At 53.8% G+C, this 25,606-nt stretch overlaps 2 protein-coding genes and 1 long non-coding RNA gene across 5 annotated transcripts; 2 read left to right on the top strand and 1 right to left on the bottom strand.

The window, feature by feature from the left end:
- Window positions 1-744: 744 nt before the first annotated feature.
- Window positions 745-3,953, bottom strand: LOC309623394. Of its 2 annotated transcripts, XR_014241349.1 has the most exons (3): window positions 3,252-3,953; window positions 2,130-2,174; window positions 745-1,099 (listed from the first exon to the last, which is right to left on the bottom strand). It is a non-coding gene; the product is annotated as an uncharacterized lncRNA (long non-coding RNA). The 2 variants fall into 2 exon arrangements; XR_014241348.1 differs by having other exon boundaries at window positions 2,130-3,953.
- A 138-nt stretch (window positions 3,954-4,091) lies between these two features.
- Window positions 4,092-5,682, top strand: UBL5 (ubiquitin like 5). 2 transcript variants are annotated; one of them, XM_082380300.1, is made up of 5 exons: window positions 4,092-4,203; window positions 4,532-4,598; window positions 4,812-4,895; window positions 5,057-5,094; window positions 5,533-5,682. In XM_082380300.1, exons 2-5 carry the CDS (start codon window positions 4,543-4,545, stop codon window positions 5,574-5,576), a joined length of 222 nt encoding a protein of 73 aa, XP_082236426.1. In that variant the 5' UTR covers window positions 4,092-4,203; window positions 4,532-4,542; the 3' UTR covers window positions 5,577-5,682. The 2 variants fall into 2 exon arrangements, with proteins under 2 accessions (XP_082236426.1, XP_082236427.1); XM_082380301.1 differs by having other exon boundaries at window positions 4,117-4,284.
- Window positions 5,683-11,674: 5,992 nt separating this feature from the next.
- On the top strand, window positions 11,675-23,474 carry PIN1 (peptidylprolyl cis/trans isomerase, NIMA-interacting 1). Its single transcript, XM_082380299.1, has 4 exons — window positions 11,675-11,826; window positions 13,837-14,049; window positions 21,823-21,933; window positions 22,858-23,474. Exons 1-4 carry the CDS (start codon window positions 11,769-11,771, stop codon window positions 22,965-22,967), a joined length of 492 nt encoding a protein of 163 aa, XP_082236425.1. The 5' UTR covers window positions 11,675-11,768; the 3' UTR covers window positions 22,968-23,474.
- Window positions 23,475-25,606: the final 2,132 nt, after the last annotated feature.

Here is a 25,606-nt window from a genome sequence, read left to right as displayed (position 1 = left end):
AAACTCATTAAGATGTATATTTTAAATGTGTGCAATTTTGTATACCAACTATATCTGAATAAAGCTTAAAAATCTGTATGCTTTCACTTATCCATAAATAAATAAAAAGTAAAACACTGTGGTATTCACCTATCAGATTAAGATGAGGAAGCCAGAAAATACCCACACTAGCCTTGGTGTGAGGAAATAGACCTTCTCAACCACTGCAGATGGGGCAGAATTGATGCAAAATCTTTGAAGACAGTTTGGCAATATCAGATTCCAGCCCCTGTAGGGCCCAATAATCCCACTTCTAGGATCTCAAATTGTCAGAAAGAATGAGGTAGGTCTTTCTGTGCTGTTTGGAACAATCGCTAGGATATTGTTTGCTTTTAAAAGCAAAAGGTGTAGAGAACAGTGTATATAGTTTGATCTCATTGGATATATATACATATTTATTGTGTTTCATTTTATACATAAAGGCCTGTATGAAAACTAAGTCATTCATTTCTGCCCTTTGACACAACTTAAAATATTGTATGTTACTTGAAAATACAAAGTCCCTATCTCTATTGAAACGCGTTATTAACATCTGAGAGGTTTCATCATTTTCTTGGGAGGCTCTGTATCACACGTTTGAAGACACAGAGATGAAATGAAAACTTTTAACTGTAGTTGTCCCTGGGGAGGGCCTGGGGTCTGGAGGATGAGGAAACTTTATGCTGCCGTATATAATACTTTTGTACTGCTTGAATTTTTACCGTGTGCAAGAAAGTTCCAAATGTTTATTAATAAATCCAACCCCTTTGATATTTTTCCTCAAACAAGAGCACAGAAAAAATGCTTCATGCTCTGGCAACCATTTTACGACTGTGGAAGGAAAGACCAAAAGAATCACACAGAGGTCAAGTCGCTTGCCAGGGCCACAAGCCCAGATTTTTCTGATGCCAGAGTGTGGGCCTCTATCACAGTGCTCTCCGATTCCCTCTGGAAAGCCCATGTCAGCCTGCAGGGGCAATGACTCCTCTGCTCCCAGTGCCTTGGGCTTCCCCTTCACAGCACCTGTCACACTGTATTGCAAGGACCTCTTCACTTGCCTTCTTCTTTACTTGTCTTCCTCCTGTATCAGACTGAATTCTGGGGTGGCAGGTCAGCCTTGGACACTGCTGCATCTCCAAGGCCTGCTGACGGGCTGAGATGTTGGGGGGAAGGGACCTCCTGAGCAACTCTCTCCACCTCTAAGATTATTTCCCCTCTGGTGAACCTTTAAGTTCAGCAGAACGCAGGTGTCCCTGACCCCAGCTCAGTTACAGGGGTTTCCTAAGGACCATCTCCTCCCCATCAAGCATACAGGAGTGGAGGGGTGGGAATCCCCCCGTATAAGCTCCTTCCTCTGGGTCAGAAACTTAGGCGACAAGGGGCAGAGGGGCCCTGCCCAGCTTGCTCCTTGAGTTCTGACCCAGAACTCTCCATCCTGGGAAGCATCTACCTCCCCACAAGAGCAGCTCTGACAGCAGGTCCTTTGGCTACCTATAGACGGGAGGATGGGGCTGTCCTGGCCCCTCAATGGGCAGGCACTGAGTCCCTTCATGGGAAGCTCCGAATGATATTTACCAGGATGTGGAGAGAGGTCTCTAAGGTGAGGTGTCCTGTCTCCTGAGGCCTTTCCCCCTCCCACCTGGCTCTGGAGGAGGCAGTCCATGCAGCAGTGGCAGCACAGTCCTGGGACTTCCCATTGCCCATCCCCTCCACTTCCTCAGGATGCCTTAGCCTAGTTGGGGCTGGCAGCCCCCCACTAGATCCCCACTACTGCCCATGGAGCCCAAGCCCCCAACAATCCCAGACTTTATATTCCTCCCCTTTCAGCAGCACCCCTCACCCCTTTCCAATCTCCCCCAGCCCATAACTCAGCATCACCATCCTGTGCCTTAGCTCCCCTTTTTTATTTTTTTAATTTTTAAAAAAATTTGGGGTTTTTTTTTTGGCTGCGCCACACAGCTTCTGGGATCTTAGTTCCCTGGGCAGGGATTGAACCCGGGCCCAGTGAGAGCGCAGAGTCCTAACCACTGGACCGCCAGGGAATTCCCTAGCTACCTTTGAATCAAACATCGAAAAAATAGAACTTCTTGTTTTAAAAAAATAACATTTACTTTTTCTTCTGATTACAAAAGTAACATATGTTCATTGTAGGTAATCTGGGAAAACACCAAAAGCACCAAAAAGAGGAACATGAGACACAGCAACTCCACCGTCTAGTGGTAAACACCATCAACATCTGGTGTGTCCTAGTATTTCTATGTGAATGCAAAGATGTGCTCCTTCCAAACTTCCTGGGGCACATTACTCCCCTCAAACTCACCCTTGACCTTCCCATCTCCCCCTCTTGCCCCATTTGTTCTTCTGCAAGAGGACTGTCAGGGGCTGGTCCAAGACCGATTCTTACTACAATCCTAGGGTGGGGATTGCTCTCCCCTTTCATAGATGAGGAAGATGAGAGTCAGAGAGGGGAAGAGTTGAGATCACACAGCTTAATATCAAGGGGTTTTGACTCATCTGTTTGGATCCAAAGCCTGTGTCTCCAACCTGAATAAGCTTTCCATTCAGATTCCCTGCCCTCTCAAGCCCACTCAGAGGGATTCTGCAGGGGTCGGAGAAATAACGGATCAAAGTCCTGAGGCAGGAAGGCCCCTGAGTCTAGTGTTTGAGGTGGGAAACCTTGGGCCAGTTCCCTAAGGCAGGACAGCCCCAACAGGGTCACAGGGCATCCTCCCTTTCCCCAGGAAAGCATCTCATGTCTTCCACCTAATCTCATATCCTAGTCTGAGAAGGTGGATTGGGTGAATCAGAAGTGATGGCCCCGCGGCTTCCCTGGTGGCGCAGTGGTTGAGAATCCGCCTGCCAATGCAGGGGACACGGGTTCGAGCCCTGGTCCGGGAAGATCCCACATGCCGCGGAGCAGCTAAGCCTGTGTACCACAACTAGTGAGCCTGCGCTCTAGAGCCCGCGAGCCACAACTACTGAGCCCACGTGCCACAGCTACTGAAGCCTGCGCACCTAGAGCCCCCGTAATGCGAAGCCCACTCACTGCAACAATATAAGCAACCACAATGAGAAGCCCACGCACCACAATGAAGAGTGGCCCCTGCTCGGAGCAACTAGAGAAAGCCCACGCGCAGCAACGAAGACCCAACGCAGCCAAAAATAAATAAATAAAAATTAAAAAAAAAAAAGAAGTGGTGGCCCCTTTTCAGAGTGAATCCTTTTAGGCTCACCAAACTAGGAGAATCCCATCTGCTGAGAGGGAACAGTTCAAGAGTCAGTTCCATTGGCAGGTTGGACTTAGGGAGGGGTGTTCTCTGTCCCACCAGCTCTGGGGAACCAGACCAGTTCAGGGGCTGCTTTGGCGCTGAAAGGCAAGGCTGGGAACTGGTACACAGTGCCCCCTGTAGGGCGGGAGCGACCTTCCTTGAAGATACAGACCTGGGAGATTTTGCAGTTGTGCAGTTTCCAGCTTCCTCGTCAGTGTTGCAGGTAGACGTGCAACGTCAGAACTGGGTACTGAGAATATAGTGACGACCAGAACTCAGAACTCCATTCTGGTAAGTGCTGGTATCCAGGCCAGGATCAGGAGGCTCCTTCACTTATTGACTGTAGTCTGCACCCAAGATGTCCCTGGGGGCAGGCGAGATAAGCAGAGGGGAGGGGTGAGCAAAAAGCTTCCGAGGCCCAGCCCTGAATGAAGGCAGGGGGGCGGACGGGATGCCCGCAGGACTTGACCCAGGCTCCCCAAAGCCCTAAAGCTGCAGTTAGAGGCTCCGTCAGGCTCAGGAACGAGAGGTCATCCCCGCCCCCCGAGATGCCACACCAGACGGCGTCTCGGCACAGCGAAAAGCCTTCAACTAACTGCATCCAAACGGCTGGGCGCCGGTCCATGACCTCTGACTCTCCACGCCCCTCCCCAGCCGGGACCCTCATTCGGCTCCACGCTCCGTCCACATGTGTCCCTCTACTCAGGCTCTGGACCCCAAAGCTGCTCCTGGGAACCGCAAGCCCACATCCTGCCCGGGGCTGCGAACTCCGCGGGGCGTTGACAGGCACTGGGAGGAGCGGAGGGAGGAGCTTTCGGTTGCGCACTTCCGCTTCCGGTTCTTAGCGTCCGCGCTGGCTGGGGCTCTGCATTCGAGCGAGCTTGGTGTGGCGTCTGCTGGTTCCGGGAGATTCGAGGTGAGGGGGCCAGGTGGAGAGGTCCGGAGTAGGGGAAAGTTGATGGGGCCCGGCCGTCGAGGATCCGCCCGCCTGCGAGAGGCGAGGCGAGGCCTTCAGGCTACCTGAAGTGGGACTGGGCCGGGACGGGGGGTGGGGCGCGCGGCTGCCTGGGGTCCGCGGTCGCCGTGGGGTCCGAGGTCCTGGGACACGGGACTTGGGGCCCAGGAAGACTCCGATATGGGGGATTGAGGGAGGCGTGAACATTAAGTCTCAATAACCGGGTGCCTTGGGGCCTGAGGCACCCCTGAAGTCCTGATTCTTTTGCCTTTATCCCTGCCCTGTGTAGCTCCAGCCAGGATGATCGAGGTTGTTTGCAACGACCGTCTGGGGAAGAAGGTCCGCGTTAAATGCAAGTATCCACTGGCGGCCGAGAGGCGGTGGCTTCCGGAGGGTGCTTGACATGAATGAGGCAGGCAACTCAGTCTATGTTGTAGGGTGATTTTAGTTAAACCCGGGGGCAGGGGTGGGGGCGGGAATGGGGTCCTGGCAGAGTGCATTCACTCCTGGAAATGTCCTCGTCGCGTTCTATCTCCCCCTTCCATTTTCCTTAATTCCTCTGCGCCCAGTACTGATGACACCATAGGGGACCTTAAGAAGCTGATTGCAGCCCAAACTGGCACCCGTTGGAACAAGATCGTATTGAAGAAGTGGTGAGTACAGGGGTAGAGCTGGGGGCTGGACAGGAGCAGGCCAGAAGTTTTTGGTTGGGGGAGGGCTGCAACCAGCCCTTTGCTTAGGCAGAACTTCCTGAGCTTGCCTCCAGGCTGAAGAGCCTCCTTAGGCTTTTTCCTGAAAAGTTTTTATCCCGCAGGTACACGATTTTTAAGGACCACGTATCTCTGGGGGACTGTATCCTTTGACTTCTTGAGGAAGGGTCTACATACCCAGACTTGGTTCTCTTTGTTCAGTACTGGAGTCTATATGAGATTATGCACATAATGTGTTTAACTTAATATGTGGCACATGCTAAGTATTTAGAAAATGGGAGCCATATAATTATTTTGTTGGGGGAGGAGGGTGGTTGGTGAAATATTTTGATTTGACTCGGCTTATAAGACTTTGACACTTTCCAGTCAAAGTATTTATTACTGAGCTCCACTTGAGTTGGGTACAGGAGGTCAGAGTGGAGGGAGACTCGGGCATGTTTGTTGTGCAAAAGGAACATGAACTTTTTTAAAAGTTTGGATTCTTTTCAAATTAAAATGTGGCCACCCTGACCCAGCTGTGACAGATGGGAGGGGTGGGGATGGAGCCCACAGTGAGGATCCCTTAACACCTGTACTTCAGATGAAATCCACGATGGGATGAACCTGGAGCTTTATTACCAATAGAGCAGAATTCCTTCTACCTGTCCTTCCCTCTTCCCCCACCCTCGCCCCCCACACTAATATGGATGCTTGTTTTTGAAAACTCATGTTAATAAAGACTTAGAGGTTGCTTCACTGTTGTCATCTTTGAGTGAGGGCTATCTCTTGAGGGGAGGGTTGGCATTTGGTCGTCACTATATTCTCAGTACCCAGCTGCTCAATAAGAGTTCAAGATTGGATCAATGAGGGAGCCAGAATGGAAGACCAGAGCTCTGGGGCTAGCCGTGTGTCTCTGAAGGTCAAGAGATCCTGGGATTATTGTCATCCTAATAGACCTAATAGACCAACAATAATCCTGGGATTATAGACCAACAATAATCCTGGGATTACTGTCATCCTAATAGACCTAATTATTGTCATCTGGGTAACGACAGTAGATGTAGTAGTTAGGAATACAGGTTTAGATTCAGAGAGACTATGGGTGGAATCCCAGCTCTGCCACCAACTGTGACCCTGGGCAAGTTACTTAATCTCCCTTAACCTTCATTTCCTTATCCAAACTGGAACCGACAGTGTTTATTTCAGTGCTGTGTCGTGAAGTGGAGACGAGATAAAGCATGATTAAGCAGCCACAGTTCTTAGCACTTATGAAATCCTTGTGGACAGAGTGAAACAGTGTGGCATAGGCTACAAGAAGAACCCAGCCTCAAGAGTCAGACCAACTGGGTTTGAATTTTGATCATTAGCAGTGGAATTTGGAGGAGTCAGCCTCTCTGATCCTCAGTTTCTTCCTCTAAAAAGGGGAACCATGATGACAGTCACATTTCCATGAGATAATGATGAGATAATGGAGTTAAAACAGCAGGATGCCTGGCATTATTAGCCGTCTCCTGCCTTCTTCCCTCAGGTTTGAGTAGACAGGACCCCAAACACTCCATTTCTGTTCCCCTGGCCACAGATCCTGGGCTCAACCTTGGCCCTGTCCTTTCCCAGAGCCACATTCTGGAGCTGCTTTGAGAGTTTTCACCTAGACCCTTGCTCCATCCCTTCTCCCCTCTCTGTGTATTGACTTGGCTGATCCTCTCAGGACATAACCATGTTCAAGTCTAGCCCACTGCTCCACCCAGGCTTCTGCCTGCCTTTTGCCACCAAGCTTCTTGGGATGCAGACCTGCCAGCTGCCTGGGGTGATGGTCTCACCTCGGTCTCCATTGGCCACCTCCCTACCTGCTCCCTTGGCTTCCCTCCTGTCCCTAGGACTCCACTTCCTCCTGACAAGTTAGAAATCTCTGTTTTCTGGTACCCCTGCTCTTCCTGCTCTTATAGGTCAGTATCCTCCTTACCTGTCTGCTTAAAAAACAAACCCCCGGGCTTCCCTGGTGGCGCAGTGGTTGAGAATCTGCCTGCCAATGCAGGGGACACGGGTTCGATCCCTGGTCTGGGAAGATCCCACATGCCGCGGAGTAACTGGGCCCATGAGCCACAATTACTGAGCCTGCGCGTCTGGAGCCTGTGCTCCGCAACAGGAGAGGCCGCGATAGTGAGAGGCCCGCGCACCGCGATGAAGAGTGGCCCCCACTTGCTGCAACTAGAGAAAGCCCTCGCACAGAAACGAAGACCCAACACAGCCATAAATAAATAAATAAAACCCAAAAGTTAAAAAAAAACAATTTTTTTTTTAATTTCATGACAACCTTGACAAGGTGAGTCCTTGTTTTCAAATCAGCATAGAAAAGTACAGGCTAAAAGTAAGACCCCACTCCTGGCCCCATTCTCTCTCCTGAGGTCAGACCTTTATCAATGCATTTATATAAACTTCAGTTTTATTTTTAAAAAGACTGTGCCAATAACTGCTTGTAAAAAAAATTCAAATGTTTTGTTAAAAATTGTTTCTTATTTTTATAATATCCCCACCGACAGTGGCAATAATTAACATTTGAGTGAATCCAGAAATTTTCTGAAATACAACCTATAGTTTTTATACAATTGGAATAATTATATATTCTGTAATATTTGCATACCATTCAGCGGTTTGCTTTTTTATGCTTTACTTTTCTTCTTTCTATATAAATTATCCGTTTCATTCTTTTTAATTAGTATTTTTATTGATTTTTGTTTGCTTTTTTTTTTTTTTTTACATAGAAGGGCAGTATGCAGGGATTTCTGTGGTGATGGAACTGCTATGTCTGGAACTGTAGTGGTGGATGCAGGACTCAGCATTTGCCAACGAGGATATAGGGAGAAAGATGGAATGCAGGCTGTCAAATAAATCTGCCTGTATTACAAATGAATCACATGACCCCACCAAAGGGGTTAGGGGAGAAAGGAGCTGACCTAAATAACCTTGAAAAAGTAATTTGATTTAATACTGTAAGGATAAAGAAAAAAGAATTATACACAAACACTGTACTTTAGTTGGTAACTATGTTCCTCACAGTGGTATGATTTAGCAAATCTGAAACTAGTTTTGTACATGTATACACACACAGGGTTGGATAATATATTGTATATAATTAGAGCCAGTTTTCTTGCTGCTGGAGAAAGAAGTTACAAATAAAACCAGGAGAGGGTACAGTGGAAGGGGGTGGGTAGAATGAACCCTGTGGGGCTGGATTAGACTTGGGAGTTATCAGTGTGGACTCATGGTTTTTGTTTAATATGTTTACAGACACATGTAGAAATACAGACATGTGCATATGTACATATATTTCCTTTACCCACTTAGAGGGACCAGAAGCTGTGACACCCCAGTATTAGTGAGCACACCCAGCAGCCAGATCTTGGTTTCTAAATAATATTCTCCAATAAAAGGAACCAGGGCTTCTGGGAGAAGTAATTTGGGGTGGGGGTGGGGGGGGAGGAGAAGTAATTGATTCCAGAGCTAGGGCAGGGAAAATACAAGCTGAGCCTGTATTTTCCTGCTCTTATAGGTCAGTATCCTCTTTACCTGTTTGCTTAAAAAACAAACCCCCAAAATTTGTGTACCAGAAGGTAAGAAGTACTCAAATAAAAAGGATGGAAGCACGTTGAAAGGGCACAGAGGCCAACCTGTGAAAAAGCTCTCAGTGGCCAAATTTGGAACAACTTGAGCAACAAAATAACGATAGTATTGGATTATAACCCAAAGAATTAAATATCCTTGAGCCCATGCTCGTATAAATAAATAACTGAATATGTAAATGAGTGGGCGAGAAGGGACAAGTCTTCATTACAAAAGGATTTCAATTAGTTGTAGAAGGAAAGAGAGAAATAAGAAATCACCCACCCTTGCATCACCGTAGTAACAATTGCTGTAGGCAAGATGCACTAATAGATGCTAAAATTGGTGGGCAAAAGTTTAAGCAGAAGTAGGGTATTTGCACAGTCTCAAAAGTATCTCTCCCAAAAGTAGTTATTCATTACAAAGGGGAAAATAGTTCAGATACTGCCCTAACCAAGTGATCAAAAACATCACAACTGTGAGAGGCAGCTTCTAAGATGGCCCCTAATGATCTCATGCAGTCATACCCTTGTGTGATCCCCTCCTCTTGAGTATAGGGTAGATCTAACTTCTGACAAACAGAATATGGCATAAGTGATGGTATATCACTTCTGAGATTGGATTGTGAAGAGACTGGTTTCTGTCTTGCTTGCTCTCTTGCTCATTGATGAAAGCCAGATGCCAGGTTGTGAGCTGCCTTACTGGCCCCCAGCCAATAGCCAGTGAAGAACTTGTGGTCCTCAGTCCAGTATCCTGTTAGCAACTGAATCGTGCTAGCAACCATATGAGGGAGCTTGGAAGCAGATCCTATCCAGTTAAGCCTTCAGATAAGACCACAGACGCCCTTGCTGACACCAGCTAAACTGTACTGGAAACTGAGATGGCAAATGTTAATCCACTAAATTGTGGGGTAATTTGTTATGCAGCAGTTGAAACCCTAATACTACCAGTAATACATTGCAACATCATTGATCACCCAGTATGATGCACTGAGAAGGGCATATCATCTCTGTGGTATCCCTCCCAATAATGCATAACCTCAATCTAATCATGAGAAAATACCAGACAAACCCCATCATGACCAAACATCAGAATGAGAGACATTCTACTCTACAAAAGTATCAAGAGCATGAAAGACAACGAAAGACCTAGAAATTGACATATATTGGAGGAGACTAAGGAGACATGACAATGTAGATCCTGGAACATACAAAGGATATTAGTGGGAAAACTGGGGAAATTCTTTTAAAGTCTAGTTTAGTTAATAGTATTGTACCAATGTTGATTTCTTAGTTTTGATCATTATTCTGTGGCAGAATTTCTCAGTTTTGGCACTGTTGACGTTTTGGGTGGATAATTGTGCATTGTAGGATGTTCAGTAACATACGCAGCCTCTACCCACTAAATGCGAGTAGCATCTCCTTTCCTCCATTTGTGACAATCAAAAATGTCTTAAAACATTGCCAAATGTCCCTTGGGGAACAAAATCACCCCTAGCTGAGAGCCTCTGTTCTATTATGTAAGATGCTAATATAAGGGAAGGCTGGGTGAAGGACATAGAAAACTATACTACTTTTGCAGCTCTGCCCTAAGTCTAAAATTATCTTTTAAAAAGTATTATTACTACTGTGCTCATATATGCTTGTAAAAAAGAATCAAAATGTTATATTAGAACTTAAGTTCCCATCTCTTCCTTCACCTGAATCACCAGTGTTACTCATTAACATATTTGAATAAATCCAGAAATTTTCTGTGATATAAAGCTATAGTTTTTACACAATTGAGATAATTATACATACTCTAATAATACACATAATTAATTTTTGTTGATTTTTTTTTTCATTTTGTTATGCTTTCATACATACTATAATTGCTACACTGTACTGTGACTTGCTTTTTTTTTCACCCAGCAACACATATCCTTGCTATGGACCAGACATTGTTTTTGAGTGCTTTATATAGATTAACTCATTTAATCTTTACATCAAAGGTATTTATGAGATATGTATTTTTCTTACCCTCATTTTGCAGATGGAGAAGCTGAAGTGCAGAAGTTAAGTAATTTGTTCAAGGTCATAGCAAATGGTAGAGCCAGGCTTTGAACCCAAAGCAATCTGGCTCCTGAGTGCTGTTAACCTTCAACCCCCATCCTGCCTCTATAATTTGTCATAGACATGTTTCCCTGTGTTTCATGTCATTGCACCTCATTCTTTTTAACGGTTATGTAAGGGTCTATGCTATAGATGAACTGTAGTTGAACTCTTCCCTGTTGGTGTCTTGACTCCCATGTCTATCTCTAGCCCTAGGTCTCCAACCACCTCCCCAGTGTCCCACGAGTGCCACAGACTTAATTTTAAATTGACTCATTCAACTATACTTAAATAAAAAATAAATTAAAAAAATAAATTGACTCAAACTGAGCTCATCATCCTCCCACCCGCGCCTCCCATGTTGTCCCATCTGAATGGCAATGCCAACACCCACTGGTCACCCAGGACGGAGGCAGAAGCCAGACTGGGAGGGAATAGGTGAAGTAAAGTAGACTCCAACGGAAGTGTAAGGTGTTTGGGTCAGTAGCATAGGGAAAGAGACTTGCACAAAAAATTAAAAGGAGGTGGGCTAGCTTTGGACATCTGGAGGAAACAGGTGGGAAGAGGGAGAATGGAGGAGCCAAATTTAGGCTTCGGGGTTCCTAGCTGTTCATCACCAAGGTAACTGCGTTGCTATGGCAACAGCAAAGGCAGCGCAGCCTCTGCCAAGAACCTTCCCTGGTGCAGTTACCTCCGCACAAACCAGACACTTCCGCATGGGGAGCTGCGGCCCTCCGGGTACGGCTTAGGAAGGCGGGAATTGCTGCTGCAGTAGCCAATCGGATGAGCTCTGCGGCGAAGGACGCAAAGGAGAGGTGAGGACTTCTTTGAAGCTCGGCAAAGGGCGTTGACAAGGAGGGCTCGTGTCCCTTTCCCACCACTTAGGGGCCGAGGAAAGGAGGAGGGCGGGGCCTGGGTGAGGCCGACCGGGGGCGGGGCCCAGGTAAAACCGTGGGAGGTCCCGCCCACCCCCGCTTCTGCTCAATAGGAAGCCAGAGAGCCCGTCCGGACAGTTGGGGTGCCCAATGAGTGTCGTCGCCAGACCCCGGTGCGGGGCGGGCCCAGCCAATCGGCAGCAGCGGTGGGCAGGCGCGGGTGGCAGAGGCGGTGCGGCGGAGGCGGAGCGGGCTCTGCGGCAGGAGGGAAGATGGCGGACGAGGAGAAGCTGCCGCCCGGCTGGGAGAAGCGCATGAGCCGCAGCTCAGGTGCCGTAGGGGTCGGGGCTGGGGCGGGGCCGCGAGGGCCCGCGGAAGCAGGGCTCGAGCTCGCCCCTTGGGCGCGGCGCCGCCGCTCGATTGCCGTGGGGTCTTGGCTCCTCCGCGTAGTCCCAGGGTGACGGCCCGGCTCACCCCGTGAGGGCTGCGAGCCTGAGAAGTGGGGAACCCTGAGGAAACTGAGGCAAGGGGCGGGGCCGGAGAGGCCCCTCGCACTGTCGGGGTGGTAGGGGGACGATGATCCCTCCGCACTCCCTCAGGGATGTCCCTGGCCCTGCCGATCTGACTGACACCTTTCGTTCGGCCTAATGCACTTGACGTCCGGGGAGAAGGTCTTTGCACCCCGCTGGGCCCAGGGGGCACCCCTGGGGGAGGACACCCCAACCCCATGCTCAGGGCGGGGCCCCAGGGTTGCTCGGCCTCGGGTCCACAACCTCCTACTGCTAACATGCCTGCTGCCATCCATACCTAATTCTGAGTTTGCGATATCCGCCCGGTGGTATTTTGCCTGAGAACATCCCCCCGTGCTCCGGGACCCGATTTAAGGTTTTTCCCCCAATAATAATGTCAATAATAGGGCACGTTTATCTCAGTGCCAAGCATTGTGCCAAGCGTTTTAGGTGTTTTCTTTCTCTGAATGGCTGCAATTCTGGAAGGTAGGTAGTTATTACTCCCATTTTGCAGGTCAGGAAACTGAGGCCAGAAAACTGAAGGAACTCGCTCAAGGTCATTCATTTCAGGGGGTGGGGGCTGGGTTAGAATCCAGTCAGTCTGACTCCACAGCCCCCTGCCCTTGTTACTGCAAACCACTGAGATACACTGAGGTCCAGTGTTTCACTCCGCCGGACCAGAGCTCACAGTAATCACAGTCGCAGTAAGAATTCCGATTTATTGAACGTCAGGAGCTCTGGTGAGCACTTTGCATACATCATCATCAGCTCTCCACATTAACCCCATGAGGTTTGATGTCCTTATTCTCTCACCTCACCCCCACTTTTCAGGTGAGAAAACTGAGGTTCAGGGAGATGGAGCCCATTGCCAAGGTTTTATAGGCAGTCAGTGGCTCAGCTGTCACCCACCCTGCTGCAGCCCTGGCCTGTGGCTGTGACCTGCAGCATAAAGCTGATGCTCTCTGCCCAATTCTGGGCCCCCACTCCCTCCATTTCTTCCCAGTTCAACCCTAACAGTGTTCCCCATGGGTGACATCCAGCCCTTCACAATGGTGGGCACAAGTCCTCCACGTAACCCAGGCAAACTCTCCGCCCCTGGAATGACACCCTATCTCTACTGGGTCCTACTTTAAGCTTCTTGTTTGCGGCCCTCACTCCATGCTCCTTAGTCTCTGGGTAACATCTGGCCCCAGTAATGCTGGCCCCCAGTTCTGCAGCAGAGTACCCTGGGTAGGGGAAAAGAGCAGAGCTTTTGTGTCTGACGCACATGGGTACAGTTCCTGCCTCCCCCATATGTGCCTGGAGCAGAGTAAACACCCAGGAAATGTTGCTTAGTTTTGTGGTCTATAAAATGGACATAATAGTTGCTACCACACTCCTAATGTGTGCCAGGTGCTATCCTAAGCACGTTACAGATATGAACTCATACAGCCCTTACAGCAACCCTTCAGGCAGGTATTGCTGTTATCTCCATTTTACAGGTGAGAAAACCGAGGCCCAGGGAAGGTTGATCATACAGTGAGTGAGTGGCAGAGTGGCAGATTTGAACAAGCGGTCTGGCTGCTGAGTGCACGCTTGGAACCTTTCTTCCTCACCTGGGGTTATTTTCCCCCTTGAAGTTATGAATGACTGAAGTTATAACGTGGTCTTATTGCTTGTTTGGTGTCTGTCTGCCCCCACCTAGTATGTTAGCTCCCTAAGGCCTGGTGGCACTGGTGGACAGCAGTGGGCTGGCTGAATGGAGGCATCTCATTGGCCAGTCCCTTATCACGGCCTCACGGTGGTGTCCTTTGAGCAGGTCGCAGCTGAATTCCACTCCCCCCTCTTCCAGGCCGGGTGTACTACTTCAATCACATCACTAACGCCAGCCAGTGGGAGCGGCCGAGTGGCAATAGCACTGGCGGCGGCAAAAATGGACAAGGGGAGCCTGCCAGGGTCCGCTGCTCACACCTGCTGGTCAAGCACAGCCAGTCACGGCGGCCCTCGTCCTGGCGGCAGGAGAAGATCACCCGGACCAAGGAGGAGGCTCTGGAGCTGATCAATGGTGAGCACAGGTGGAGACAGGGTCTGGGGCGGGGGCAGGTCCCTCTCCCCAGGGGCCAGACTGGGCTTGTAGAAATCATGCCAGACCCTCTACCCCACCTTGCTCAGCTGTCAGCTGTGGCCTTGACAGACCTGGAAGTGCCTGTACATGACACGAGCCTGCCTCTCACGGCTGCCTCTCCTTTTCCTCTCCAGCTGGTATTTGAGGGTGAGCCAGGGTAGGTGGGGAGGACCCAACCTTGGGGCTGGCAGACCTGGGATCAGACGGTAGCCATGCCACTATAAGCTCCTTGACTTTGGGGCATTCACATCACTTCCTTGAGACTCAGTTTTCACCTCTGTAAAATGGGCATCATATACCTGCCTCCAAGGGCCATCGTGAAAACTCAGTGAGATGAGAAAGTGCGTGGCACACAGTGGGTCCTCGTTCAGTGGGAGCTATCCTTGATAGTAGTATCATCAAGCAGGGTCCTGGGGCACATGTATGGATGGGTCAGGAGGGAGGTTGGAAAGGTAGAATCGGTGAATTAATTCTGCCCTGAAGGAGAAGGCTGTTCCTCGTTCTGTTCTGTGTTTCCTCCACAGTCTAGAGCAGCAGTCGGTAGGCAAACTTTTTCTGAAAAGGCCAGATGGTAAATATTTTAGGTTTTGTGGACCATACAGTCTCTGTCAGCTCTGCTTGGTAACTCCATAGCAGCTATAGATGACATGTAAACAGATGGGCGTGGCTGTGTGCCAATAAAACTTTATTTACAAAAACAGCAGGATTTGACCCGTGGGACATAGTTCGCAGCACCCTGGTCTAGAGCTGTCCAGTGTGGCCACCACCACCTACATGTGGTTATTTCCATTTAAATTAATTAAATTTAAGTCATATTAAAGATTGGGTCCTCAGTCACACTGGCCACACTGTTCAGTAGCCATATGTGGCTAGTGGCTGCCATCTCGGACAGCACAGATAGAGAATGTTTCCATCCTTGCAGGAAGTTCTGTTGGACAGTGCTGGTCTGGATCACACGTATGGTTTCATCATCCACTCAGCCTCTCTCACCAGAGATCCCAGACCCCTCCCGGGCCCTCCAACCCCACATAACCCATCTCTCTCCCATGCCCAAATAGCCTGAGTGCCCATCCAGCTCTGCCAGGTCCTGGCTGTGTGACCTTGAGCATGTTACTTAACATCTCAGAGCCTCAATCTTTTCACTTGTAAAATTAGCGTTATGATAATAGGACCCACTGCATAGGGTAGCTGAGAAGATTCTGACCTAATGCAGTAAAGCATGAATAACAGCCTTGGCATCTAGTAAATGTTCTGTAATTGCTGGTGGCTATTATGATGGGTGTTATTAGCACAGCCCTGGCATAATCAGTCCATATTGGCTGTTGTTTTGCTATGACATCACTGGTCCGGTACTTGGCCGGTGGGATTTTTTTTTTTTTTTTTTTTAGTTAGTTATTTATTTCTGGTTGCGTTGGGTCTTCATTGCTGCACGCGGGCTTTCTCTAGTTGCAGCGAGCGGAGGCTACTCTTCCTTGCGGTGCGCGGGCTTCTCATTGTGGTGGCTTCTCTTGTTGTGGAGCACGGGCTCTAGGTGCGTGGGCTTCAGTAGTTGTGGCACACGGGCTCAGTAGTTGTGGTACACGGGCTCAGTAGTTGTGGTACACGGGCTTAGTTGCTCTGCGGCACGTGGGGATCTTCCCAGACCAGGGATCAAACCCGTGTCCCCTGCATTGGCAGGTGGATTCTTAACCACTGCGCCACCAGGGAAGTCCCTGGCCCGTGGGATATTACTTAAACACACCTACACCCCCCATACAGTGTCTGGCACCTGCTAAATGGCACCTCTTAGCCTCCTACCTCCCAGCCTTGTAGAGCAGAGCCAAGTTCTTGCACAGAATCTTGAAGGCAGATTCAAAAAGCTCACCTCCTGAGCTACACCTACACCTACATCCCCCATATAGTGTCTGGCACCTGCTAAATGGCACCTCTTAGCCTCCTACCTCCCAGCCTTGTAGAGCAGAGCCAAGTTCTTGCACAGAATCTTGAAGGCAGATTCAAAGAGCTCACCTCCTGGACTCCATGAGGGCAGGGACTGGATCTGTCTCTTTCCCCACTGTATTCCTGCCACCCAACACAAAGCCTGGCCCACGGCAGCGCCCGCAGCCTGGTCTCCTGGATCAGGAGGAAGCAAGAAGGATCCCTGGCAGAGGAAGCGGCAGAAATGAAGGCCTGTGGCTCGGCTGTAGGTAGGACTCGGGGGGAGGCCGTGGAGGGGACTGAAGAGGGATGAGACCCCTCAAGGGCAGGTCCCAGCCAGGTGGAGGACGGCCCAGAGTGAGGCCAAGAGTTCGGGTCCTTTCCCAGAGACAGCAGGAAACACATGGCCACGTGTGACTGGGAGGGGGGCCCTGTGGCGCTGGCTTTTAGGAGAGAGCCGTGTGGCTGGAGGGTGACAGGCCAAGAAAGCCAGAAGGCCCAGGGCCCAGGCTGGCTGGACCAGCGGTGAGCTGTGAGCAATGAGCGGGGTCTGGCGGCCCCAGGGGAAGAGGACGTGGCAGGAAACCCAGAGGAATCACGAGATGACCTCTTGGGTCCTCCTAGCTCCTAGAGGGGTCCCTGTTCTGAGGCTTCCGAACCACATGAGACTGAGCAAGGGGTGATGGGCACTTGGAGACTGAGCAGCTGGAGGCGCCATCACTGGTTGAGGGGATTGGGAAGAGGCACAGTCTGGGGAGGGACTCACTAAGTCTGAGGGTCTGAGGAAGAGACGTTGGCAAGGCAACCGTGAGAGGACCTGGATTCCGCAGAGCAGCAGGCCAGAGACAGAAGCCCTTGCGACAGTCCTGGCCAGAGACGGCAGGTGGACATGGGGATGTCTGAGCATCACGTGGAAGGAAAGCTGTTGGGCCCTGGGGACTGCCTGTGGGTGGCAGGTGAGGGTGCCCCCCAACCCAGCTCTAGGATGGACGGGGATGTGTCTGGTGGAGCTCACACTGCAGTGGGAGCCTGGGGGTGCTGAGGTCAGCCTGGGTCTTGGGAAGGGGTGTCTGGGGGTGTGCCCAGTAAGCAGCTGGGCCCTGGGGCCTGGCCTTAAGTCAGTGCACACTCGGGAGTGTTAGCAGGGGTCCGACATGCCTGCCTGTGCCAGAGGGCCTGGTGGAAGCTGTGGGAGGAATCGCAACTAGAAACACTGTGACTTGAACTTGGGGCAGGTAGGAAGCAGGTAGAGTAGATTCTAGAGAGATTTAGGAGGCAGAATCGGGAGGACGGGGTGATGGATTAGAGGGGCAGGGGTGGGGTAAGGTCAGAACCAGTGTGGCCCAGCCCTGGAGTCACACAGAGATGGATCTCGGTGCCAGCGGCGTAGCTTCCAGCAAGTGTCTTTACTCTCAGAGCCTCAGTTGCCTCATCTGTAGGATGGGGACCGGGTGGCCGTGAAGGTCCAGGGGCCACAGCCAGCAGCTGAACGCTCAGCAGAGCAGTGGGCTCAGTGCCGGCCGCTTGCTCTCTACACAGCAGAGCCTCGACCCCAGTCATTTAGGAGTGTGTGCTGGGGACCATGGTCTGGACAAGGCTTCCGCCTACCAAGAGCTCCCTGCTGCTTCCCCATGGCCCATGGGTGGAGCTCTGGGCCAGGACGCGGGAGGCCTGGTGGGTTTAGTGTGCAGACCCTCCAGTGACCTTGGCCCGTGGTTTTATTCAGTGTCCTGAGATGGGGCTGAGGCAGGCCCCCTCGGGGGTCCTGACGAGGGTGCAGTGAGATGGCCCGGGCCATGGTGCGCTCGGTAACCAGACACTCGTGTGCCACATCAGCAAGCTTTGGGCGCCTGGGCTTGGTTTTCTCTTTTGTGAAAGTGGATGTTGTTCCCCCCTCCCCTGTTCTTGTCATGGGCTTGTTCCACGTGATAGAGATCAGGATTTGGGCGGCACACTCTGCAGCCGGCAGCCTGGGTCCATCAGTTCGCTTTTAGGTCCTGTGCTCCCCGGTTGCCCCGAGGGGACAGGCTGCCGGCAGTGTGTCCACATTTTCTGCTGAGGCTCCTTTTCCCAGTGCTGGCCCCTCTGCAGCTGCTGGGCTGCGGCCACAGGCTTGTCAGGGATCTGGGGACCAGCTGCCTGTCATGGCCAGTGTCCTTGTGTAAGGAAGCCAGGCCATGGAGAAGCCCTCCCTGCCTACTCCCATCCCTCCATCCCCACATGCCCAGGGCCTGAGGGTCCCAGGGAGGCCCTGATGTGAGCAGCAGTCCCCCTACATGTAACTGTCACATTGGAGGGTTAGGGCTTCAATATATGAATTCTGGAGGGACATAAACATTCAACCCGTATTATTTATGGACTGACAGCTAGTAATTGTCAGGGGCTCACTCTGCACCAGGCACTGTTCTGGCAGTAATTCCTTTACCCTTCACAGCAGCCCTCCAAGGTCAGAGCTGATAATTAGCCCATTTTACAGACCAGGCAAGTGAAGCTCCAAGAGACGAAGTCACGTACCAGGGTCACAGAGCTCAGGATCGGTAGAGTTGGCATCCGAACACAGTAGTTGGGGTCCACAAGCCACCCTGCTCTGCCTCAGCTGCCCCGTTGGGTGAGGGTTAGATGGACGCTGTCTGGGTAGGGGGTGTTGCTGGTCGGGTGAGGCAGGGCATTGCTGGGAACAGTCCGGGGTGTCTGGTTTGCACTTCCTTTCTTGCCTCCTCTGCAGCATTTGAGCCTGAGGTTCATAGAAAAAAGGCATGAGATTCCAGCATTTCCGTCTACAGAGCCCAGTGGTGGATCCCTCTCTCTCCTTCCCCGTGGCCTGTTTCTGTCTCATTTATTCACGAATTCCTTCAACATTAGTGAACACCTGTTCAGTGCACAGCACGGGGAGCTGGGGACACAGCAGTGAGCAAGGCCGACCTGGTCCCTCTCCTCTCCGTATGAGGCGGCAACAGACGCACAAACAGGAAAGGGGTAAATGCAGGGCCCAGGGAGGCATCTCGCCTAGTGGGGCCTTGGGAGACTCCTGGGTGAGACCAGAGGACAGCAGATGAGCTTCGGGTGGGAAGAGACGATTAAACAAAGTTTAAGCAAAGGCTGAGAGGTGGGGGTGTGTGGGGGGGGGCAAGACCGGGCAGGACACCATGGGGCGTGTAAGACTGAGCTGAGGGGACACAGGGGGTTCTGAATGTAGCCTTGCATCTTGACTTGTGGCCAGACCCCTGAAGGTCAGCTTTTGAAAGGGAAGCTCAGGAAGGAAGCGTTGTTTCTTTAAACAAAATCATTTCAGGTTCCCATCCAAGCAGAATATTTTCTGAGAGAGTTGGCTGGTCAGAGGAAGATTTGGGTGCTATGAACTATGGGGGACACGGGAATTCTTTGGCATTCCAGTGGTTAGGACTCCGCTTTCACTGCCGAGGGCCTAGTGAACTAAGATCCCACAAGCCATGTGGCTGGCCAAAAAAAAAAACCCCAAAAAAACAAACAAACAAAAAACTATGGGGGGGCAAAAGCTTGGCTTTTATTCAGTCTTTAGGCTGCTGTTGCTTGCACACATACACTGTGTGCGCGCCTTGGCCAGGCCGCCTAGTCTCGGGGGTTCCCTGCCACTGTGCCCACAGCTCCAGCTGCTGGAGGATGCAGCAGGGGGGTGCTTGTACCGGGCTCAGGGCTGGGCCCGACTCCCCAAGTGCTGGGCGTGTGCAGCAGCGCCCCCCACGGTACCTGGAGGCGGGCAGGTGCACTGGGGGGCACTGTGCACTCAGGATCCCCTGGCCGCTGTTACTGAGGTCCAGACAGAAGAGAGAGGAGATATCTTGGTGCCGCCCGGGTGAGGCTGAGGACACAACCAGAATCCAGGGAGAGGAGGAGGTAGAGGCAGGGTATCCTAGTGACATCCGGTTCAGATCGCAGTCACCCATGAATGCGTCTGGCACAGGAGGACCGCCTACCTGGCAGCCCCAGGGCGGCGTCGGGAGCACAGCAGAGCATTACGGCAGAAGCCGCTGCAGCATGCGAGCCGTCCACAGAGGGTGGGGCTTGTGGCGCATCCGACGGAGAGCCTGCCTGACCAGGCAGCGCATCACGGTGACGGCCGGCGCAGACTGCGAGGTGCAGGCGAGGAGGACCGGGGTGCGCAGGTCAAAGAGAAGTAGGGGCAGCCTCGTCACCGGCTGGCACAGCCCACGTGGAAGGGGGGACAGAACGGTGACAGCAAGTGCCATTTGTCAAGGTGTCTGTCTGTGCTGGGCGCTGTGCTGCGGGTCACTGTGGCCTGCTGGCAGTGACTGACAGTTGAGGCTCAGAAGCAAAGGGACGGTCAGGACAGGGTGAGAGTGACAGGGACACGGGGGAGGCAGGGGCTACCGGGACAGCCGTGGAAGCAGCCGAGCAGGTCAGATACCGGGACACGCAGTTGCTGCTGTGACATGCAGTGAGACGGGGGTGGGCCGGGAGTGATAGGTGTGCTGTCACCGTCGTTCCAGGGAGATAGATGGATAACAGTGACATTGAGGTCGGACGGGAGTCGGCGGCCCATGGGCCGAGGGGAGGTTTGCACCAGCCGAGCATTAGGCAGATGGCCTGGCTGCGTGTCTGGGCCTCAGAGCACCAGGTAGATTAATCCGCAGTGTCCCTGCGGTGCTCAGACAGGTACCAGGCGTGTCACAGCCTCGTTTAGGTCAGACAGGAGCAACGGCTAGAGGTGTCACCATGGAGTTCAGAAACCCACCAGTGGGTGTGACGGGGTACCCCTCACATCCAGCGTGGGCTGGTGTCCCATCGCTAAGCTGGGGGGGGGTGCATGGTCCCAGGTCCCCCCAGGGGCCTCAGGGATAATGCCCCCCAGGAGAGTGGCTGTCAGGGAAGCCGTGTAGGCCTGGCTCGAGGCAAGGGGCTGTCCGGTGGTGGTCTGGGGAGGACAGGATGGGTTCTCGCTCCAAGGGCTCCTGCCTGGACTCAGGAGGGTGGGTGGCGGCCCTTCCCTACCCCACACACGCAGGGTCTGTGAGAGTCACACAGCTGCTCGGTGCTGCCCCCTGGCGCCCTCTGCTGGGAGCCCTGCCCCTCAGTCATCCTTTTCCTGCCCTCCCATCAGCCCGGCCTCCCTGTCCCTCCGGGGAGAATTGGTACCCAATGGGGACACTTTGGGCTGCACAGAGGGTGAATCTGGTGCGCTACCAGCACACCCTGCTGTCTCTGGGGCGCAGTCTGTGGGAATGACGCGTGTCCCTTCCTGAGCCCTAGCTAGGCCGCCGCTAGGTCTCCACAAAGCCCCAGTAAGCGGCCCTGGCCTTCCTCACACTTTGAACAGATGAGACAACTGAGGCCCATGGGCTGAGGACCCAGCCGTCTCCTGTGGCAGAGTTGGGCTGGTGCCCTGGCCTCCTGCCTTTCTCCTAGAAGCCTGTAGAAAACTTTCCACTGGGGCTTCCACCACTGCCCTGGGGCTTTTGGGGAACCCCTGGGTCCCAGTGTCGCTTTTTAACTTCTGTCCTGTCTTCTGCTGTCCTCCCCAACAGGGCCTGGGGGGTAGATTTTCTCTCAGAGTATGTGTGAGGGTAGGAAGAGGCCATGCTCTGTTCGTTGTATGTTGCTGAGTGTGTGTCGGGTGGGGAGTGACAGAGCGGGCGGTATAGGGATGGAACGTGAGGCCAGCTGGCTGTTGCGGTCACCACAGGGTCACGGTGTGCATGCACGTGAAAGGCGCTTTCTGAGTGGAGTGCCGCCCTCCCTGGAGCCCTCTGCCCCGCCCCAGCCCTGACGGGGAGGTCTCCCTGTGTGTCCCCCTCGCAGGCTACATCCAGAAGATTAAGTCGGGAGAAGAGGACTTTGAATCTCTGGCCTCACAGTTCAGCGACTGCAGCTCCGCCAAGGCCAGGGGAGACCTGGGTGCCTTCAGCAGAGGTGCGCGAGGAACGGGCACCACCAAACCCCGGCAGGACCCTCTGACCCACCAACGCCCGCCCACCACCTAGAGATCGGGAGGGGTAACGCCTGCCGCATGGGCCTTTGGAGTCCACCAGGTGGCAGCAAAGTCCCTCCCTCAGGCTTCAGAGGCCGCCCTGCTGGGGGTGGTGGCCGCAGAGCCTTCTCCCCAGTGACATTCTCTTTTGGGGTGGGGAGTCCATCCGTGTGTCTCTCTGCTCAGTTGTCCCCATCACGGACCCCCCAAGGTGGGTACTTGCTGCCATTTTCCTCTCCTCCTGTTGGAGGTGTAAGGCTGGGGCCCCTTAGAGCCCCAGGGCATGTCCCCCAGCATCCCCTGCCCCGCCCTCGTGGGTGGGGAAACCAGGGGTGAGGGGAGGAGGGGGTCAGATCAGCAACCCCGAGTTCAGGCCTCTCCAGCTGGGGCTGCGGAAAAGGGAGGAGCGGAGGGAGCCAGGCCTCCGCCTCCTTCCCACTCCATCCCTACAGAGCATCAGGGAGGGGCCCAGGACGGGGCGAGGGGTGTCGGGGAGCCAGCAAGGGTCTGTGGACCGCCTGCCCACCCCAGGAGGCAGGGGAGACAGACAGTGTGGCAGGGGCTGGGGACCGGCGCAGGGAGACCAGTTCATGCCTAGAACGCGTCTTTACGTGCACGGCAGAGACCGCAGCTCTGCCCTCATCCCTCACGCTGTCCTCAGCCTTCCCGGGGCCTCGCTAATTGCCCTGCCGCCCTCAGCTGGGCCCCACTCGCCGCTGTGACCGGGCCATAAACCACGTGACGGATGAGTCCAAATGAGTGCCCGGGGGTGCAGGTGGGAGCCCCATCTGCCCGCCCTGCCTGGTCCTGGCCTGCAGCCCGGGTCTTGACCCCCCACCTGCCATCCCTCATGCTTCCTTCCCCAGGTCAGATGCAGAAGCCATTTGAAGACGCCTCCTTTGCACTGCGGGCAGGGGAGATGAGCGGGCCCGTGTTCACGGATTCTGGCATCCACATCATCCTGCGCACGGAGTGAGGGGTGTGGACGGCCCAGGCCTGCCACGCACGCCCCCCGCCCGCCCGGGCTGGGTGCGGGAGAGGGTGGCTGGGTGCGCACGCGCCGCTCCCTGCTGCCGCTGACCAGTGCGTTCCCCTCCCTGCTCGTGTCACACAGTATTTATTGATCCCAAAATGGCTGGGAGGGGGGCTCTTCACCACCGGGGGCTCCCTGCCAGACTCCCCTCCCCTTTAGGAATTGACTTCAGAAGGGCGCAGGGTGGAGAGGCTCACAGGACTTCCAGATCCAAGGGCTGGGGGTGACCTGTCCCAAAGAGAAGGCCTGGTTAGCTGAGCCGCCCCCTGTGTCCCTCCAGGTCCAGGACGGGGGCAGGAGGGCCTTGAGTTGTTTCTGGTGTTGCCACCTGCCTGTATTCAGTTGCAAAAAGCAAATGCTCCGCCTGGGGCCCAGGCTGCTGCTGCTTGGGGGCCCTCTCTAAGCAGCAGTGCAGCCCCGTCCCCAGCCTCGATTAAACCTGGAACCACTGTTCTGCTGTCCCTGTCTCTCATTTCCTCCCTGCGGAGGTGAGTGGGGCGCGGTTGGGGGAGCGATCATCCCCCACCATCCCCGGCGTCCAGGTGTCCAGGCCGCCTCTCCTCGCGGAGGAGCCGCTCCTCTTGCTGGGCTTGGGGGTATCCTAGCAGCAGCCGGGCTCTCGGGGACGTGGAGCCGTGCTCAGCGCCAGCGGCCCTCACACCTGGGTGTTCAAGAACGTCCTGGCACACGAGGGCCCTGACCCCCCAGCTCTGGATTCAGCAGGTCGGGTGGAGCAGGGCATCCTCGGGGAGCCAGATTGAAGCCCCCGTGCCCTGGGTGCTCTCGCCGCCCCCCTCCCACCAACTCCCTCCACGCACGCGGGCCACTTGAGTTAGAATGAGCTACGCCCAGCACCCTGAGGCCTGCTTCCCTGTCACCACGAGCGCTCTGGCAGATTGTGCTTGGGTCCTGCGGCCTCTGCAGACGCTGTTACCATGGCAGCAGGGGGCCAGCCTGGTGGGGGGGCCCTGCCAGGCGCCTCTGAGAGCAGGGGTCCTGCCCCGCCGTCTGGGGGAGGGGCTGTCGTGGAGCAGAGGGAATCCTGTGGCACATGGGGTCCGGGGGCGGGTACTCTTCCTCCTCTTCAGGTGGGGGGCTGGGGTGCGGCCCACCTCTTGTCCATCACCTCCTCGTAGCTGCCCTGGGGCCAGGGCCTGGGCTGGGGGCTCAGGTCGGTCAGGAGGTTTGCGGAGCTGCTGAGAGGCGGTTAGGCCTGGTCTGCCCGCCTACTTCACGGGGACCAGCCCGGGGCGGGGGCGGGTGGCCGGCTAGCGGGGCTTGGGCACCTGAGGAAAATAAAGCCCTGCCTGGCCTGACGCCAGGGAACACCCTGCCCCCCGCCCCCCGTCCCCGCCGAAGCCGAGTCTCTGATAAAAGCCCGAGTCTCAAGCAGCCACCTGGGCCGGCTCCCATCTGGCCAGCTTCTGAAGCCATCGCTCTCTGCCTGCCGCCTGCCAGAGCGTTTGTCATTAGGAAGGTTTAATGAATTTCCTCTCAGCTCCGGAGGGCTGGGGAGAGCCGGCTGGGCGGCTGCGCCTCCAGGCAGAATCCTCTGCCACCACCCGTGGAGGCCACAAGGCAGGCAGCAACCCTGCCGTCTGCGCCAACCGTTCTGCGGTGTCGGGGGAGCCATTGCACCCCTCCAGGTCCAAAGGAGCCTCTGGGAAGGATCGGAAACGAGCACTTGGGGGCGGAAGGGTTTTCAGGGTCCTGCTCCACGGCACCACCTGAGGATGGGCCTGTGCCTCGCTCTCGGCACCAAAGGCCCGGGGAAGGTCTCCCTGGGGTCCCAGGCATCTGAGATGCTGCCGGGGAAGGGAGGGTGCGGGGTGTGTGTGTGTGTGTGTGTGTGCATTTTCCTGTGTGGGGCTGGCAGGGAAATTTTCCTTTTCTTTTGGCCAAGCCGCACAGTTTGGGGGATCTTAGGTCCCTGACCAGGGATCGAACCTGTGCCCCCTGCAGTGGAAGCACAGAGTCCCAACCAATGGACCACCAAGGAAGTCCCAGGGAAATTTTCTCTGTGTCACTCCCTGTCACTTTGGGCATCCGTGTGTGTGTGTGTGTGTGTGCGCCCAAGCCTGCATGTGCCCATGTGACTAGTTGGCCTTAGGTGTGTGTCTGTCCTGTGTGACCCGGGGGTCCCCCCATCTGGACGTGACCACCTGCCTCCACGGACCTCCCTCTCCCTTTGTCTAGCTGTGCAGCGGCCAAAACCCAACACAAAAGAACATTGCTCTTTGGTAAACATGCCCCCAGAGCCCACTCAGCATGCATGATTCAGGAGCTGTGGCTTCTGTCACCTGCTCCACACCCCTCCTGCCCAGAAGTGAGGCCCTAAATCCCAGGCCTTCAGCATGGTGAGAGTATAGTCTTTGTCACTGGTCTGGCACCTCCCGGCCCAAACTCTACCCAGGGGGCTGGTGTCCACTCTTTTGCCGTTTTCACCAGCTCAGGCTTCTGTGGCCACAGAGCAGGGCTAGAGCCAGTTGCTTCCACTCGGGGTAACATGGGTACTGCCACGGGATGGGCTACAAAGCTTCCCCGATGTAGCCAGATACACATCCACAAAAGGGGAAGTCAGG

This window comes from Balaenoptera borealis, assembly GCF_965194805.1.
Source record: "Balaenoptera borealis genome assembly, chromosome: 2".
Lineage (NCBI taxonomy): Eukaryota > Metazoa > Chordata > Mammalia > Artiodactyla > Balaenopteridae > Balaenoptera > Balaenoptera borealis.
This window is presented reverse-complemented; position numbering and strand designations above follow the sequence as displayed.

Coding starts and splice junctions, on each gene's coding strand:
- UBL5 (XM_082380300.1), top strand. CDS start 4,543: ATGATCGAGGTTGTTTGCAACGACCGTCTGGGGAAGAAGGTCCGCGTT. Junction 4,599..4,811: donor AAGGTCCGCGTTAAATGCAA/GTATCCACTGGC, acceptor CTCTGCGCCCAG/TACTGATGACACCATAGGGG. Junction 4,896..5,056: donor AAGATCGTATTGAAGAAGTG/GTGAGTACAGGG, acceptor TTTATCCCGCAG/GTACACGATTTTTAAGGACC.
- PIN1 (XM_082380299.1), top strand. CDS start 11,769: ATGGCGGACGAGGAGAAGCTGCCGCCCGGCTGGGAGAAGCGCATGAGC. Junction 11,827..13,836: donor GCGCATGAGCCGCAGCTCAG/GTGCCGTAGGGG, acceptor CCCCTCTTCCAG/GCCGGGTGTACTACTTCAAT. Junction 14,050..21,822: donor GGCTCTGGAGCTGATCAATG/GTGAGCACAGGT, acceptor TCCCCCTCGCAG/GCTACATCCAGAAGATTAAG.